Source organism: Apis laboriosa, unplaced genomic scaffold (genome assembly GCF_014066325.1).
Source record: "Apis laboriosa isolate Shangri-la unplaced genomic scaffold, ASM1406632v1 scaffold78_cov150, whole genome shotgun sequence".
Classification (NCBI taxonomy): Eukaryota; Metazoa; Arthropoda; class Insecta; order Hymenoptera; family Apidae; genus Apis; species Apis laboriosa.
The window spans coordinates 673198-691755 of NW_025224442.1; the positions used below are offsets into that span (position 1 = coordinate 673198).

The 18558-nt window shown below is 21.8% G+C and overlaps 4 protein-coding genes across 9 annotated transcripts; 1 reads left to right on the plus strand and 3 right to left on the minus strand.

Moving 5' to 3' along the window:
* Nucleotides 1–631: 631 nt before the first annotated feature.
* Nucleotides 632–3192, plus strand: LOC122719407 (iduronate 2-sulfatase). 2 transcript variants are annotated; one of them, XM_043945173.1, is made up of 8 exons: nucleotides 632–944; nucleotides 1046–1145; nucleotides 1328–1458; nucleotides 1553–1718; nucleotides 1796–1945; nucleotides 2022–2159; nucleotides 2242–2543; nucleotides 2672–3192. In XM_043945173.1, exons 1-8 carry the CDS (start codon nucleotides 759–761, stop codon nucleotides 3020–3022), a joined length of 1524 nt encoding a protein of 507 aa, XP_043801108.1. In that variant the 5' UTR covers nucleotides 632–758; the 3' UTR covers nucleotides 3023–3192. The 2 variants fall into 2 exon arrangements, with proteins under 2 accessions (XP_043801108.1, XP_043801107.1); XM_043945172.1 differs by having other exon boundaries at nucleotides 634–944; nucleotides 1046–1223.
* Nucleotides 3193–3631: 439 nt separating this feature from the next.
* Nucleotides 3632–12404, minus strand: LOC122719470 (transcriptional regulator ATRX homolog). Of its 3 annotated transcripts, none has more exons than XM_043945294.1 (19): nucleotides 12377–12404; nucleotides 11196–11368; nucleotides 9112–11107; nucleotides 8755–9053; nucleotides 8552–8652; nucleotides 8336–8484; nucleotides 8023–8256; nucleotides 7551–7761; nucleotides 7066–7475; nucleotides 6692–6990; nucleotides 6273–6567; nucleotides 5922–6211; nucleotides 5632–5791; nucleotides 5211–5558; nucleotides 4824–5127; nucleotides 4541–4744; nucleotides 4328–4444; nucleotides 4103–4252; nucleotides 3632–3685 (listed from the first exon to the last, which is right to left on the minus strand). In XM_043945294.1, coding segments are annotated over exons 1-19 (5790 nt in total). In that variant the 5' UTR covers nucleotides 12379–12404; the 3' UTR covers nucleotides 3632–3637. The 3 variants fall into 3 exon arrangements, with proteins under 3 accessions (XP_043801229.1, XP_043801230.1, XP_043801228.1); XM_043945295.1 differs by lacking the exon at nucleotides 12377–12404 and adding an exon at nucleotides 12126–12181; XM_043945293.1 differs by lacking the exon at nucleotides 12377–12404 and adding an exon at nucleotides 11553–11710.
* A 249-nt stretch (nucleotides 12405–12653) lies between these two features.
* On the minus strand, nucleotides 12654–15720 carry LOC122719409. 2 transcript variants are annotated; one of them, XM_043945177.1, is made up of 5 exons: nucleotides 15545–15720; nucleotides 15424–15453; nucleotides 14822–14984; nucleotides 13835–14756; nucleotides 12654–13758 (listed from the first exon to the last, which is right to left on the minus strand). In XM_043945177.1, the coding sequence occupies exons 3-5, from the start codon at nucleotides 14939–14941 to the stop codon at nucleotides 12695–12697; spliced, it is 2106 nt and encodes a 701-aa protein (XP_043801112.1). In that variant the 5' UTR covers nucleotides 14942–14984; nucleotides 15424–15453; nucleotides 15545–15720; the 3' UTR covers nucleotides 12654–12694. The 2 variants fall into 2 exon arrangements, with proteins under 2 accessions (XP_043801112.1, XP_043801111.1); XM_043945176.1 differs by lacking the exon at nucleotides 15424–15453.
* Nucleotides 15721–16003: 283 nt separating this feature from the next.
* LOC122719403 (LIRP-like) lies at nucleotides 16004–17273 on the minus strand. 2 transcript variants are annotated; one of them, XM_043945164.1, is made up of 3 exons: nucleotides 17119–17268; nucleotides 16473–16689; nucleotides 16004–16284 (listed from the first exon to the last, which is right to left on the minus strand). In XM_043945164.1, the coding sequence occupies exons 2-3, from the start codon at nucleotides 16687–16689 to the stop codon at nucleotides 16109–16111; spliced, it is 393 nt and encodes a 130-aa protein (XP_043801099.1). In that variant the 5' UTR covers nucleotides 17119–17268; the 3' UTR covers nucleotides 16004–16108. The 2 variants fall into 2 exon arrangements, with proteins under 2 accessions (XP_043801099.1, XP_043801098.1); XM_043945163.1 differs by having other exon boundaries at nucleotides 16005–16284; nucleotides 16902–17273.
* Nucleotides 17274–18558: the final 1285 nt, after the last annotated feature.

An 18558-nucleotide genomic window follows, 5' to 3' on the forward strand; every position in this document is an offset into this window, starting at 1 on the left:
GAAATTAAGAAAAATAATTTTCTTTATAAGAGAATTAATATATTCAATGTTTTTAAATATATTTCACTATTATTTTAATAAACAAATTATAATGATTCTATTATTCAAAGAAAATATTAAATTAATTTTGCAATATTTAAAAAAATAATATGAAAAACAAGTCTTAAATTTAAAAAGTTAAAATTCAATATTCAATCAATATAATACATAAATGCAAAATAAAAATTTCATAGATTATAATACCAACATTATGACAAATGTAAGAATAAAGTTCTTGAAAAACAAGAAAAAAATTCATTGCAGTAATTTGTGCATATATTAATGTTAAAACTCTTTCCATACTTTCCATATTTTTTACTATTTTGTATTATTGTATAATTTTGATGTAATTTATGTTAGGTCATGTTATAATTATAATAGATATTGTAGATATATAAGCATATATACATAGCATTTTCATTTATATGTCTGTACATTGAAAAATAAAGTGCAATAGTAAATAGAATCAGAAAATTCATTAAATATATAGAATACATAATTATTCTGTATAAAAAACATATAAAAATCTTATTACTTATTTTACAAATGCTATTAATATATGAAATATTATTTTTTAATTTTTTTACGCAGAACTATATTGAATAATATTACTTGTATAGTATTATTTCTCTGAGATGCTATTTTATCTGTAGCACTATTTAATCTTAATTTAAATAGAATTGCTTTTCATAGCTATAATTACATTGATATAATAAGCAATGTTTTTTATGTTATATTTTATAAATTTAATTGTTTGGTGCGCGGCTCAGAAACAAAATTTTCTTTTAATTATTATTGACGATTTAAGAACTGCTTTAGGATGTTATGGCGATACTAAAGCATATACACCGAATATAGATCATTTAGCAACAGAAGCTGCCATTTTTTCTCAAGCATTTGCTCAGGTTAGCATAAAAAAATGTTTTAAAACATGCGAAATTTACATATATTGTATTGAATAAAAAAAAATATAAATAATAAATAGAGAATATGTAAATTTTTTTAGCAAGCACTGTGTGCACCAAGTAGGAATTCATTTTTAACAAGTCGAAGACCAGATACACTTCATCTTTATGACTTTTATAGTTATTGGCGGAAAGATATTGGTAATTTTACAACATTGCCGCAACATTTCAAAAATAATGGATTTATTACTAAATCCATAGGAAAAGTTTTTCATCCAGGTTTCTTGTTTCTTTTTTTTTTAAATAAAATATTAATTAAAATAAATAATTTCCAATATGAATTTTTTTTTATTATATCATCATTTTTATTATATATTTTATAGGAATTAGTTCAAACAATTCTGATGATAATCCTTATTCATGGTCAGAAACCCCTTTCCATCCATTCACAGAAAGATATAAAGATGCTCCAATATGTCAAACAAATATGCAAATACTACCAGCACAAAATCTTGTAATATTTGATATGATGAATTACTATTTAAAAAAAAAATTTTTAAAATTGAAAAAAATATTAATATATAATAATTTTTTTTTCATGATTTTAGATATGTCCAGTTAAAGTTTTATCAATGCCAAATAAAACATTACCAGATATAGAAATATTAAAAGAAGCTAAATATTTTTTATCTAATCAAGCAGGAAATCCTTTTTTTTTAGCAGTTGGATTTCAAAAACCACACATACCATTCAAATATCCTAAAAAATATTTAAGTATAGTTCAATATTATCACTATTATAATAATTATAAAATTTTTAATTAAAGAAATCATTTTGAATGAATTTTGTAGAATATCATCCTTTGCAAAAATTTAAAGTACCCCAACCATATAAATGGTCAAAAAATGTTAGTAGCATAGCCTATAATCCATGGAATGATTTAAGAAAAAGGAAAGATGTTGCTGCTTTGAATCTTAAATTTCCATGGAAAAAAATACCAAGTACAATTTAAATAATACATGAAAATTAATTTTTATTCTTACAATATATACTGATATGATCTTTTTTAATTTTTAGAAAGCTTTGCTAAATTAATTATTCAATCATATTATGCATCTGTAACATATATTGATGATTTAATTGGTAAATTAATAAATCAATTGGAAATTTTATCAATTCGAAAAAATACTACTATCATATTAATGTCTGATCATGGTAAGTCAAAATAATAGTTAAAATTTTTATATTTCTTAAATTATTAATCAATACCTTATTTTTTTAATCAATATTTGAATAGGATGGTCATTAGGAGAGCATACAGAATGGGCAAAATATAGTAATTATGATGTTGCTTTAAAAGTACCATTAATAATATCAATACCTGGACTTACTTATAAAAGATCAAAAGAGAAAACAAATAATTCATTAGAAAAGAATCCATTATTTATAAATTCAATAGTAGAATTAGTTGATATTTTTCCAACAATTGCAGATTTAGCAAATATTTCAATACCTATTTGTTCAAATGAAACAATGGAAATTACTTGCAGTGAAGGAATATCTTTTATGCCACTTATACAAGCTGCTTTAAGAAAGGAGGTATAAATAGGAGGAATAAATTTAAAAGTTCAATTTCTGACTTTATAATAGATAATATAATAGATAATTCAATAATAGATAATTATTGAAACTGTTATATATTGAAATATTTATTTAATAATTTATAGTCAATATTATGGAAAGAAGCAGCATTTGGACAATATCCAAGACCAAGCATTAAACCTTCAATACATCCAAATAGCGATGAACCACGTTTAAAAGAAATAAAAGCAATGGGATATACGATAAGAACAAATAAATATCGTTATACAGCTTGGTTATCATTTAAATCTGAAACTAAATTACCAGATTGGAATGATATTATTGCAGAGGAATTGTATAATCACAATAATGACGAAGGTGAAAATCGTAATATAGCGACTTTTCATAAATATGTTAAATTAAAAAAAAAATTAAAGTTTTTATTGCAACATGGTTGGAAAAATATTTTATCAAATAAATCTATATATTATCTTTAAATTATACTTATATTTAATTTATTAATTTGTTATTATAATACTTTACATACATTTGTCTTAAATAAAATAAGTTTTGTCATGTTTATAGAATTGAAAGCAATATGAAATTTACTTGTCTAATATAAGTTTATCTTTAAATTAATGTTATAATAAATAAATTATACATTCTATTAATATTCTATAATAATCTAAGTTGATATAAAAATCTTTTGTAAGCACATATATAAGTGTAGCATATACATATACATATATATAAAAGATTTATATACTTATAATATTTTTATGAATATACAATTTAAATTCAAAAAAATATACTAAATAAAAAATAATATATCCAATACAATTATTATCCAAATACTAATTAGTATTTAATATTTAAGCTTTTTAGTAACAATAACATCATACATTATATTACATCAAAATTGACGTAACATAATACAAATATAAAATATTAAAAATCTAGATGAAAGTATAATTGAGTAGAAAACAAAATATCGAAGTAATTTTATGCTATAAAAAATAATATAAAATTTTTTTAAGTTTAATTAATTAAAAATATTAATCTATTTAATATTAAACTTTTTAATAATATTTATTTCACATCTTTTGATTTATTTATTCTTCTTGGTTTTTATTTTTATTGTTTACTGTACTTGAAGTAACCTGAAATTATAAAGAAATCGTATACATTTCTCTCTCTCTTTCTCTCTCTCTCTGTGTGCGCGCGCGCGCGCGCACAACGTTTAATATATTCATAAAATAACTTTAATCAATTCTGAAGACAAAAAAAAAAAACAAAATACATAAGTTATTATACAAAAATATTGATTAGTATATATTATAAGTATATATTATATCTTCATCATCATCATTTCGTTTCATCTAATACAAGCTTCAAATGCTTATAACTTAATAAATAAGTTTTAATCAATATTTTTGTATATTAATTTTTATGTTTGTTTGGATTCTAAAATCAATTCTAGAATCAATTTTACAAAAGTATTTTATCATATATTAACAGTCTGTATCATTAATATATCATTAATGTATATTAATTACATAAATATATAAATATATTACCTCTACAACATCATCATCAGATCTAATATCAGATGTCCTATAATCATTTGGTTGATTGGTTAGATTTTGATTTGTATTCTGCATTGCATAAGACATTTGGGACAAATTCGGTACCTGAGTTCTTATTTGTATCGGATTTATATTTGGATTCTAATTTCATAAAAAATCAATAAAGAAAAACATGTCTTATATTTAAATATTATCAACAAAAATTTAAGAAATTACCTGATTGATTATTTGATTTGCAGAATTTTGATAAGCTTGTCGCTCCCAATAAGTATACATATCTGCCAATACACGATTAGTCATCATTTGTTGAGTTTCTGGTGTTGCATTAGGATACTATAAAATATAAATAATTGTAATAAGTCAATAGATATAAATAAAATATTTAAATTATTAAAATAAAATCTAATATTCTACAATAAATATTCTAACATCTTTTTGAAGAAGTTCCCGAAGTTTTTCATAATCTGTATTAATATTAAATGTCGATGGTACATTGTATTGATTTAATATTGCATTATATTGATTTAGAATTGTTGGAATTGCTGAATATGATGGCATTGGTTTTCCTTTCTTTTCTTCTTCATATTCTAACCAAGCTTGCTTTCTTTCTTCTTCATTCAATTCTTCTTCTGCCTGTATTTAAAGTAAATTCGTAAAGAAAACTTATTTTAATAAATATAAATATATATTATAATATAATATAACAAATTACTTTATTTTCCAAAAGAGAATCATGTTCATGATAATTTTCCACAAAATTTTTATATATTAAAAATATTTCTGCTAATAATCTATCTTTTGGTAAATTTAAAGTCGGTTTTTTTCCATTATTTATATTTGGTTCAAACGAATACAATTCGCTTAAATCATGATTACTATAATGGCGTTCAATTTGTTGCTCGTCAACAACTCTGCAAGAAAGCGATAGTTTTGTTACTTGCCGATTATAAATCTTTTCTTCCATTGTTCCAGCTGCTAGAAACCGATAAACATAACATGGTTTCTTCTGACCAAATCTATATAAAAAAAATGTGTCTTAATAATTATAAAATTTTATTCAATTTTTTAAATAAATTAAAAGAAATTTTTAAATATATACCTATATATACGAAATATACTTTGAACATCATGTGAAGGATTCCAACTTGCATCAAAAATAATAACACGATTAGCAGCAGTTAAATTAATTCCTAATCCACCTGCTCTAGTTGAGATTAAAAATAATCTTGCTCTTGTATTTGATGGTTCATTAAATATTTTGCACCATATATTTCTATTTTCTGCAGATGTTTGACCATCCAATCGAAAATAATCTAAACCCAATGACCAACTTCCAGTATGTCCATCAATATAATCTGAATTTATACCGTTTTGTGTTGCATTATCGATTTTCTCAAGAAACTGTTCAATTAGAGTTAACGAATACAATGATTGTGAAAACACCAATCTAAAATCATTAAAATTATATATCATTTTGAAAATGATATATAAATTATTTTTTCATGATATAATAGACATACACTTTATCTCCAATTTGTTCACATTCTTTCAAAATTCCAAAAAGAAGTATCAATTTAGAAGAAATTCTCATATCTTCAAAATGTTCAGGTTGAACAAATTGTGACCACCACTCCTCTTCTTTTTTTTCAAATTCCTCGGATTTTGGAATTATTTCAATTTCTAGATATAAAATTACAATATATATATATATTTCAATTTCTAGATATAAAATTACAATATTTATATATATATATATATATATATATATATTATTTTTATATATCACATATTAATATAAACAAAATGTTACCAGATTTATTATTTTTTGAATTACGTCTTGTATTTTTTCCTACAACATTGTAGTCAATACTTTTTACTTCATCATCTTCATCAGTAGTACTTATATTACTACTTGTAGAATCTGTTTCTCTATCATTAATAAAATCTCGCAAAGAACCCTCAGAATCACTGGAATCTAATCTCTTTTCATTCATTTTTTCTATTTTTTCTGCATTCAATTGTAAAACTATAGGATGCGTCCATATTCTTTGTAATGCTTGAAAATCGGCGAAAAGAGATCCATTGGCATTACGTATTCGCCTGAAATAAAAAATATTCATTAAATTTTGATGAAGTTCAATTTCAAAATCAATTCGGATACCTTGCAAAATTATCCAAATAATATTTATACATATTAATTTGCACTTCTGTTAAACTAACAAAAATTACATATTCTTGTTTTGGTGGTAAAAATGGTGTTAATACAGAATAATCAAATCTTTGTACACAACCCTTTAACATCTTATGCAAAACATATGCACGCTTTTTCATTATTTTAACGTCATATTCAGTAGAATCATCGAATTGACCATTAGTTATTGGATTTGCAAATCTATTTAAAAATTCTCTCTTTGTACCTAAAAGATTTGGCTTTACAAATTGTACCATACAATGATCTGAAATATATTAGTTTTAAATATATTAGTATAATTTTTATTTTATTATCTATTATAAAGACATTTAACTAAATAGATATTAAATTATTTATATAAATACTTATTATTCAATAAAAATTATTACATTCTATCAAATTGTTTTGAAGTGGTGTTCCTGTAAGTACAATTCTACGTAATGTTCTAATTCGTTTTATGGATTTACTAAGTGCAGTATCTTCGTTTTTTAGTAAATGACCTTCGTCACAAACTATCATATCCGGACCAGGATCTATTAAGTATCGTAAAATTGCTTCTTTCATATTTTTTCTCATTCTATTATTTGTACCAGTAAGATTTCTAAACATTTCATAACCAATAAGAAGTATACCACCAGTTCTTTGCCAACTTTCTAATTGAAACTTCCGCTCTACATTTTTCTTTAATCTTTAACAAATTTATTAATGAATAAACATCATGTAATTATTTATTTACTAATTACTTTACTTGTATAAAACTCACTTAGTCATTTCATAAATTTCGATATCATTTTCTATATCATTTAACCAATATTTAAATTCATTGAGCCAATTAAGTACTGTGCTTAAAGGACAGACGATCATAATTGTTTTAACGCCAGATTTTTCATGTATTAAAAGTGTATGCGCCAGCGCGATTACTTGAAGACTTTTTCCTAATCCCATACAATGTGCAATTATACATCCAGATCCAGGAGAACAGTTTATTCTTTCCAGTGATTCAAAACATGCATCCCACATGAACTTTATTCCTTTGGCTTGATGAGGTTTCAAACGTTTCACTAGATCTTTATGAACAGTTATCAATTCTTCTTTTGTTTCAGGATTAAAATCCAATATTAGTTTATCTACTTTTTCTTCTCCAGCCAATCTTACTTCATACATTTCATTATACTATATTAAAGAATACAAAAAATGATCATTTTTAATTCTGATATAATCAAAAATTAATTATTTAAAAATACGCACTAATTTTTGTCTCTCAGCAATACGTTTAAGTCTTTCTTCCTCTTCTTTAGCAGCTTGTTTAGTATCATCTGTAACTTGCTTATCTTTCATTACTTTTCGAATATTTTTCCGACCTTTCTTTCCAGGTGTTCCTTGAGAGTTTATAATTTGATCGTTATCACTGTCACTATCACTGGACATATTTTTAATACGTTTTCTCTTTGGCTTAGATCTAAATAAATGTATAAATCAATATAAAAAGTTATTCATCAAAAAGTATATATAAGTGTTATAAATCAATATAAAATTTTTTAAAATATATCTTATAAAAATTGATAATTTAATAGAAAAACTATCAGAATAAAGCAAAAAGATATATGATAATAAATTGCATTTTCATAGAAACTATGAATTATTATTACAAGAATAATTAGTGATTTAAAACTTTTGTACAGTAGTATATTCCTTTTAAAATTAATTATAAAATATATACCTTTTTTCTGTAAATGAGGAATCTGTATCAGATGATTTATATGTTTTACGTTTACGCACTTTTTTTGGCTTTCCTACTGAAGTATCGGTATCTGATTTATTATCTTCTGATGTGATAGAAGATTTAATATTTGTATCAGAATTTAAAAGTTGTATATCTGAATCAGAATCTATAATTTTTCTACGATTTCTTCTTTCACGTTTCATAACTTTGTTTTTGATAGCTAAATTTTCACTATTAAAAAAGATATTATAATTCATATAATATTTTATTACTAATTCATATTCTAACAATTTTATTTTAAGTAACTCACACATGAGTTTCTTCCACCTTTTCTGATAACTCTTCTTGTTTTTTATTCCATTTTGTCCTTGTAATATCAGAATCCGAATCTGAAGAAAATTTCATTGTTAATAATTTATTTCGTCTCCATTTGTTTTTCTTCCATTCTTCATCATTTTCCTATCAAATTAATTAATATTTTAATATAAATAATAAATTTATTGTATTTATTTATTTTAAATGTTACCTTATCACCATTCTTTTTTTCTGTTTTCTGATTTGATTTTTTTGAACTACTTTCTGATTTTATTTCATTTTCACTATTTTCAAAAATAATTTTTTGTTCACCTGAATTAAAATATATTAAATTTTATATAAAAAATTAATGTGCATATTAAAGAAAAAACAATTTTTAATTCTATATTTAAAAAAAACTAATCTAATATTTACCAATATCAGAATCAGAAGAATATAAAAGTATTTTCTTTGTAGCTGCATCTGCTTCCATTATTAATTCTTTGTTAGTTTGAAAATTACCATATGTTTTTGCAATTGAATTATTATTTTCCATATTAGATTTTTTATTTGTATTTTCAATAAATTCGTCATCTTTCACATTCTTTAAATGATCTAATAAAGAATCTTCCTTTTCCTTTGTTTTATATTTCATCATATTTCTAGGTAAGGAACTTCGTGTTATATCAATATTATTTTTATAATCTTTTTGTAATCTATCCAAATCAATTAAACTGTAAAAATAATAAATTTTACTAAAAATGAATGAAAAATAATTTATTCATTTTATACCTTTTAAATTCTTTACTTTCTAAATATTGTCGTGATTTCTGTAATGCGTTTTTATGTTTTTTAAGAATATTTTCCGGTAATCTTTCAATAATAACTTCAGAAAGCATTTTTAACTTTCTATCTGATCCAATATAGTTTATTTTAAATGTTTGTTGTTTAGAATCGTCTTTTGTAGAATCTTTATTTTTGTTTTTAGTTTGTTTTAAAACAATATCATTATCAGAGCTTAATTTTTCACTATCGTCATTAGAATCATATTTTTTATTTGAATTTTTTTTTATGTCATAAGGACTTGTAGAATCATCTGAATTTGATTCAAGCAAAGTATTTTTAGCACAAGCTTCTTCTTTAATAATTTCATTTTCATCTGATGAATTATTTTTACAACTGGTATTATTTGATATCTTATTTTTTCCTTTTTTTTTATCAAATTTAATTTTTTTCATTTGTAATACATCTTTTTTTTCAAAACTATCACTTGTATTAGACTGTTTAGTAAATTTTTCAACCAATGATTCTTCATTTGTAGGTGTTTCTGAATCTGATTCTAACATTGCTCTTTTAGCTTGTTCTTCATCATCAACTTCATCTGAAATATTACTTTCTTTTTCAACAGATTCTGAAATTTTTTCAGAAATAATTGATTTAGATTTTATATTTTTAACTTCAATTGCACACAAATTTATACTTTTAACTTCTACATTCAATTCATCATTTTTCAAAGAATTTTCATTTTTATTATCGTTATTTTCTTCATTTTCTTTTGATTCTAAATTTTTTTCATTCTCATGTTCATCTTTTAAATTGACATCATCTGTATTTTCAATTATACTTTCTTCAAATATATCATTTACAGATTCGTTTATGATGTGTTCATTTGAAGATATATTAAATTCTTTAAACTTTCTTTTATTTTCATCAATTATTTTCGAATTATCGTCTGCATAAATTCTATTTCCTTTTTTATTATTACTACCTAAGATAGGAGATACAATACGATTACTATTTTCACTGTCATTTGTTGATTTTTCTGAAAATTTTGCAACTACTGTATCTTCGTTTTCTCTATTTTTATCAATGTTTATTTTCATAATATTTGTTTCAGTATCAGAAAATATTTCTTCATTATCACATTCAGAAACTATACTTTCCACATTTGAACTACTTTTTGATGTATCTGATTCTTCTTTATCTTCTATCTTTTTTGTAACTTCAATTTCATTTAAAGAATTATCTCCGTGATCTAAATTTTGTACTTTACATTTTTTATTCCATTCTTCATAAAAATTTATTAATTCTTTTTCTTGTGCATCAAGTTCTGTTTTAAGATTATTGATCACGTTTTTTGTTTTTTGTATAACATTACTTACTGATTTCTGATATATTAATTCTTTTTTAAAGTATTTGCATTTAACATGTTCCATTTGTAATTCATATCCTGAACAAGCTTGCTTAAATTTATTAAAAATTTTAACAACATGAAATTTTAACTGTAAACTTTGTTCTTTGCTAATTTCAAACTTTTTTTCTGACTCTATTATACTTTCTAAATCTGATTCAATAGAAATTACACTGTCTTTTTTAGCTTGAGTTAATTTTTTTGTGATATTCAAACCAGTACGGGAAATTTTTGATTTTTGGAATTCTTTACCAGAACTAGAATCTTCTCTATGGAAATTGATGAAATGTTGTTGTTTTGACTTTAGTGTTAAATGTTTTTTTTCTTTTTTATTAGTATGTTTTTCATAAATGTCATCTTCTGAATCATTGTTTATTTTTTCATTCTTACTGTTTTGTTTTTTTATATTGTCATAATTTATTTTTTTATCTTTTACATTGCTTTTATGCTTGTTAATTTTTGAAAGTATTTTATCTGTTTTTTGATAATCATTTTCACTCTCATCTGTAGTAATTGTATAGAATGTAGGTTTTTTTCCATGTTTTGATTCATTAATATTATCTTCATCATCAGATGATTTATCAACTGAATTATCACCTAAAAATAATTTTAAAGCAATATTTTTTAATTTTGAATATTTTTTCTAATTTCTTCCTATAAACAAATTTTTTTGCATTTAACTTACATGAATTAGATTTAAGAAAAAAAGGTCGTATGTCTTCGAGAGAACTGGAATCATTGTCACATAATGACTTCATTGAATTTTGCAACTTCTTTACTTTTGCAAATCTCTGTTTCATAGATATTGAAGGATATTTTATCTCAGATGTTTGTGAATATTTCTTTCTAGTATTTTTCCTAAAATCAAACATAAATTAATAAATTATTAATATATGTGAATAAATTATATAAATTTAACTTTTCAATACAAATCAATCCATTATATAATTAATTAAATAAAATTTCTTTCAAATATTTATTTCTATAATAAAATTTTTAAAAATTAGCTCATTAATTTATTTTCTTTATTATGTATACTTACTTGAAAGAAGAAAACATAGTGATTGATAAAATAATTTTTGAAAAGACTTTGAATTAAATGTAAAACATTTTCATTTTCAAATTACAAAATTCAAAAGTACTATTTAAGTTTTCATTTAAGTTCTTATATTTCTGAAAATATTTATAGCTTCACATTTGTAAATTAATAAGGAAATTTTTATAAACATTATTATCATTACTATTTTTCTTTTATTATTTATTATTCTGTTAACTACTTAAATTATTTTATTCTTTCTGTGTAAAAATATTATCATATNTTATAAAATTAATGAAATTAAAATAATAGTAAGTTAAAAGAATAATATTGTGCAAGATCTTTTATTGATATATTAATTATATATTCATATAAAAATATATATATTCATCTATTGTCTTTTATGTATTCAAATTTTTGTTTTAAATCCTATCTAATCAATGAAATATTTTTAATGAACTAAATATTAATAACAAATTGTTATTATTTTATTTTTGTCAAATTATAATTTATTATATCAAAAATTATATTTAAATTGTAACTCGTTTATTTTGCGAATGAGTGCATAATTACTATTACCTTTACATATTAATTAAGATAAAAATAAGCTTAATGTTTCAATATTTGATATGTTAAATTTTAATAAATACTTTATTTTTGTAGTTTTATATTTATATGTTTGTATTACATTGTTTTACGTATTACAATATTTATTAAATCAATTAATTCAAAATGAATTTTTTAATTTTAATTTTCTATAAAATGTATCAATTGATACCAATTATTATATTTAAATAATAAAAAAGCATATAATTAATGAAAAAACTCACATTTAAGAATATAATGATTCACTGAGATAAATATGGTTCATCTGATATTAGTGACCTCTGGGGATAGAACCCGTAACTATGTTTAAATATATCAAATATAATATAATTCTACAATTTTTACATTTATCAATTATTAAGATTTTTAAAATATGATTTTTTTTAGCATATATCACTTTTATTATTTATATCATTTTTATTCTTAAAAATACATTATTTAATAATAAATAAATACATAAAATTATGATAAGAAATATACACATATTTTACATATTACATTATTGATTATATCATTTATTAAAAGATATTTTAAATTTGGATTTAAGATTCTTCAGCAGTTATTTCCATTTCTTGATCTTCTAAAATATAATTATGTAATCTGGACAAACTCTTTTCCTTTGAAATATAATATTTAGAATTCAACATTCGGTTTTCTTCAAGTGCAGGTACATCACAAAAAGGACACCTCGTTTCTTTAAATTCTTGGTCCAAACATGGATGAAAAATTAAACCACATATTGGACATGTTTTGTATGGCACCACAGTTATTTGTAAAAGAGTAATAGCACATCTAGGTAATATATGACCTTGTGAACACTTACTAATTTTCCAGGAAAGATCATTTATCATTTCACCACATAGATTGCAAGTCTCAATATTATTTAAATTGTATTGAGATATTTTTTTTAAAACATCTCTAATACGCTTGGAAAGTGGAGTTACTTTCTTATTTTCTTCTCCAGCCAAATATACTTCTAAATACATTTTTAATAAATTCATGGAAACTTTTTGCTGTTCTATCAAAGAAGATTTACTTTCAAGATGTATAAGATAATTGCATGCAGTATGAATAAAAATTAAAGGTTGAGCTTCTGATATTTCTCCAGCAATATTATTCATTCCTTGAATGATTTTTTTCTTTTCACAAATTTCCATTATCACAGATGTCCACATTATTATTCGTAATTCGTGCAAAGATAAAAATTCCAAATTAGATGGAACTTTTGGTAATATTAATGATAAGTCTGACGCTTTTGTTGCTTTTATTCTAATTGCTTCTAAACAATCCCACAATTGCTCAAATTTTTCATGTTTACTTTGATTCAAAATAAATAATGGATTCCAATTTTTATTCTTTAAACAAAACATATATATTTTAGTTGGTTCCTTTACTACTAAATGATCGTACATAGTGCTGGGACTAGTTATATTTATAAAAATCACAGAACTTGGAGAATGTGCAAGACCTAGACATCGAACATGAACTTGTGATAATTTATTATTTACTTTTGTTTTCAATAACTGATTTTCTTTTATATCAATTGCAAACATAGAACCGTTTTCTGTTGTGATCAGTGCACAGTTTGTACTTATACAAATCATTCCTAGAAATAATTAATTCTTTTATATAATATTATATTTTTTATATATTATATAATAAAATATTTTTTCTTTATTTACCTGAAATCATAAAACCTTCTAATTGCAAATGTTGCATACTTCTTAATGTACCATTTTCTTTAAAACATAATAAAAATAGATAATATCCTTTTGCAATAAGAACATTTATATTTAAATCATTTTGAGGAAATATTTTTATAGCACTAATAGCAATACGATCAGTGTAATCATAATATTTCTCAATGAACATTAGTTCAAAATTTTCATCATGCTCTTCAATATTAAGTCCATAAATACGTCCATCAAAATATCCAATAATAATTAAATGTTTCTTTGTATTAATTGTAATCCAATTTAAAACATTCATTTTTACAAATTCATTTAATTTTATTATTCCTACAATTTTAGGATTAAGTATTTCATTATAATCAAATATCTTTAAGATTTTATAAATAATTATATCTCCATTAAGATATGCAACAACAAAATATGCAAAATCTGCAAAAAATTTGCTCCAAGTGAAACAAGAAGCTTGTAATGCTTTCATGTAAACTTTGAATGTTTCAAATGAAACTGAATTATTTTTATTTTCTTCTAATTCTTCATTAATCTTTTGTTCTATAATATTATAACGTAAAGAAGATAAATCATATATAGGATACCAATCTCTACAGATTTTACATGCAATTATAACAGCACCTGCTGAAGTTAAAATAGCAATAAGACACTTGCTTGGATGTATTAAATCTTTTGGTGACCATGCTAAATCAATTATTTTTGGTACCATTTCTTTTACATTAGATAATTTTGGAGTCATACTTTCCTCAATTATAAATGAATAAAGTTCTTCACGATGCATATTCCAAATTTTGGATTCTATTCTGTTAGATATAATTTCTGTTGGAAATGTTGAAGGTGTATAAATAAAGGATCTAGAGAATTTTATAGTTGAAGAAGGAGATATTGGAGAAGGTATCAATTCCTACATAAAATAATAATTAAATTTATTATTAATTTTAGATATTAACTTCATTAAATTAAACTTACGAATATGTGAATTCCTTTTTCAGTAAGAATAGATATATTATTATCCATAGACCATTGAACTGCAAATTTAGATATTACTGGTGGAAAAATTGTAAGGCTATAAATTTCTTCTATCTCCATTATTTGTTTATTTATACAAGTAAAAATTCACAAAATCTTTCACCTGTAAAAATTTGATATATTGTTAAATATATATATGTTGATATATTTGTTAAATTTGATATAAAAAATTTTTGTGCATGATATAATTAATATAATTTATTAATTATATTATATTATATTATATATATTTAATATATAATAAAAATCTTGAAAGTATATTAAAACTTAATAAATTTTTATTTTTGATATTTATACAATTATAAAATTATACACAAAAATTTAGTTTCTACTATTTTTATTTAATTTATATATATATATATATATATATATATATATAACCTAATTACAACGTATACATAAAACACATAATTAAAATTCAATTTTTTATTAAATTAAAATTTATAATCATTCATTTTTTATATTTTTTATTTTTTGATATAAGTACAGTAAATTATTTATACGCATGTATAGTATAAAATTAAATTTTCATAAAAACTAACCTATTGATAAATATTTTTTTAAATGTACATCTTTAAAAAAGATACATTGGTAAGTATATATATATATATATATATATATGCGTGTAAATATCTTTAATGAATAATATTGAATTTGTCTTACATAATATATGGTTAAGTACAAATGAGATCATATTTTACAGTAAATTTTAAATTCTCGTCAGTTGAACCAGTTGCAGTTGAAGCTGACAATTATTATGAATTATGAAAAACTTTCATCATGTACTTCTTAATAAAAAATATTATCATACTAATTAAAATCTCTTATAATTAATAATATGCATAATATATGCATATACATAATATATACAAATATAATATATATTTAAATTATATATATTAAATTCATTTTCACATATTTTCCGATTTCTTATAACAAATTAATTTGATATAAATTTATATTGTAAAATAAGATATAACAATTAAAAATAAACTTATTAATTTTTTTATAACATAGAATTAAATAAATTATCAATTTACAATAATAATTTTAAAAGAAACAAAATAGAACATTTACAAAATATTCGTAATTTTGATTTTACTGAATTGTTACATTGAAAAAATTATTGAAAATATATTATAAATTGTTAAAAATGATATAACCAGTAAATAGGAAAAAATAATATTTTCTTAAATTTATGTTTAAAATTTTAAAAAAATTCCCTCATTAACGGGCACCGCAATAGGAGCGCAATTCCTCTGTCGTACAAGATTTTAGGCAACATTCTTCATGAATTCCTTTAGAGTTTCTTCGAAATCGTATCATTTTTTTCGCATTTTTAATAGATTTATAAGGATATAGATCGTAACCATAAAATGCCATATAATCATCCATCTCCATTTCTGGAAAAAAATTGATTTCTTAAACATTTGAGATCAAACAAATAAGAAGAATGTGATATTGAATTGAAAATATTTAAATTCTTATAACTTTCCTCCATTTTGCATCAATAATACCAACTATAATTCTAGTACTTTTTTTAATAAATAATTTTTGGAATATTATTATCAATATATTGATATCTACTTACCTTGATTACTTTTTTTAAATCGAGAGTTGTAAACACTACCGCACATTATTTGTAATGTACTCGACAAAGTTCGACCACAATATTGGTGCATTTCTGTCACTGTTTGTCCCTTTTGGCCATACTGAAACACATCCGATCGTACTACTTCTGCTACTGGCACTAGGATCACTACTACGGGTACTAAGTTTACGAACACGTATAATCGATTTGCAAACATCTAAAAGCAAAGCAATTTTTAAAAAATTTTTTACATTTAGTAAAATTCGAAGATTACACGATAGGAATAAAGAAATATATAAAGGTAGATAATAAGAATATGTTTTCATTATTCTTATTAATGTATTAACAATGTATAAGAAAAAATTACTAATCATATTACATTATAACAGTATTAATATAGTATAGTATAATACTATTAATATAACATACAGTATTATCATAATAAGATTAATATGATATTCAAATATTAATAAATCAATAATGTCAAAGAATTGCGACATTTATCCGTATAAAAAGAATGTTGATAGAATCTTTCAATGTATAGATGTTAATAAATTAAACTTGAAAGTGAACACTTATACGGGTGGACTCGAAATTCAAGTATCGTGGATCCTCAAGAGTGTCTATTTAAATCGCTTTTATTAACTTTTATCACAACTTATCAAGAATGATGCCCCATGCTGCTGTCGCGTACCAGTCGCCGAGTAACGACCTATTTTTAGATATCATTCGTGCAAATATAAATCTCGTACTATAAATCTTTTCATGTTGAAGTCCTAGAATAAAAGTTTCTTAAATATCCTATGAATTTTGATATTCAATTTTTTTTTTACACATGTTTTAAAATTATGAAGAATATTTTTTTAATTTCTTTCGTGTTTTCTTATTTCTTTCAATTCTTTATTTCTTTCTTCGTTTTTATCAAAATTTATTTCATTTATATATAATATTAGTAAATAGAAAAAGAAATTAAAATGATATACAATTCTTACAATAATTAATGTTATAATAATACATTGTAATAAAACATTTTAATAGAAATTTGTAAATAAAGATCTATAGATCTTTACAAATCGTAAGAAATTAATGACGGTTTTTATGATATTAATTACGATTATTAAGAAATGATTTTTGATTGAGAAATGATTATTAAATGAGGAAATATTTATAACATATTGTACTGATATAATTTCTTTCAATAACTAAATATTATATTTAATTATTATTTTTTTAAAAATATAAAACTTCAAAAATCTTATGAATTATTACAGTTCTTCTCTTTTAAATTGATTAAGAAATAATAAGAAATAATATTTTATTATTATATATTTTTTTTAATTAACTATTTTATTTCTAAATCCAATTATAGAATGATTTTAATATTATTAAAAATCATAAAAAAATTAAATTTTACGAAAAATTATTTTATATAAAGATATAAAATAGAATTAATTTATTATATATGATAAGATAAAAATCAATATAATATTATATTTATATATATATATAAATGTATATATAAATATTATATATTGAAATATATATTAAAATATCCCTTAAAGTAAAAATATATTATAATTGGAGCATTGTATTTGTATATAAATGAGATTAATCATTTTATTGTAAAGTAACAGATAAAACCAATGAGTTGTTTACGAAAGATTATAGCAGGTTCGCGCTGTGTACACATTTCTGTAAATAAATATTTATTCTCATGTATTCCTTATTTAACATAAAAATGTTTCGTATGATATAAATATATGATATGAAATATCACGGAATTATATTGATATCAAAAATAAGATTCAAAAAATTACAATTTGAAAATTACAATATATATATACACATATATATGCATATTTATTAGAGATGTGAGAACATATGAAAATGTTAAGTTTTTGAAGTTTAATTTAGAATTAAACTTAGAATCGAAATCGGATCCCCAAAAAAATATCTCAAGATTCAAAAATATTGGAAATCTAAATGTTTTAAAATTATATTTATTTACAAAATTAAATTTTAATAAAAAAAAATTTTAAATTGTTGATAGATATATTATAACTTTGTAAAAAAGAAATCGTATACA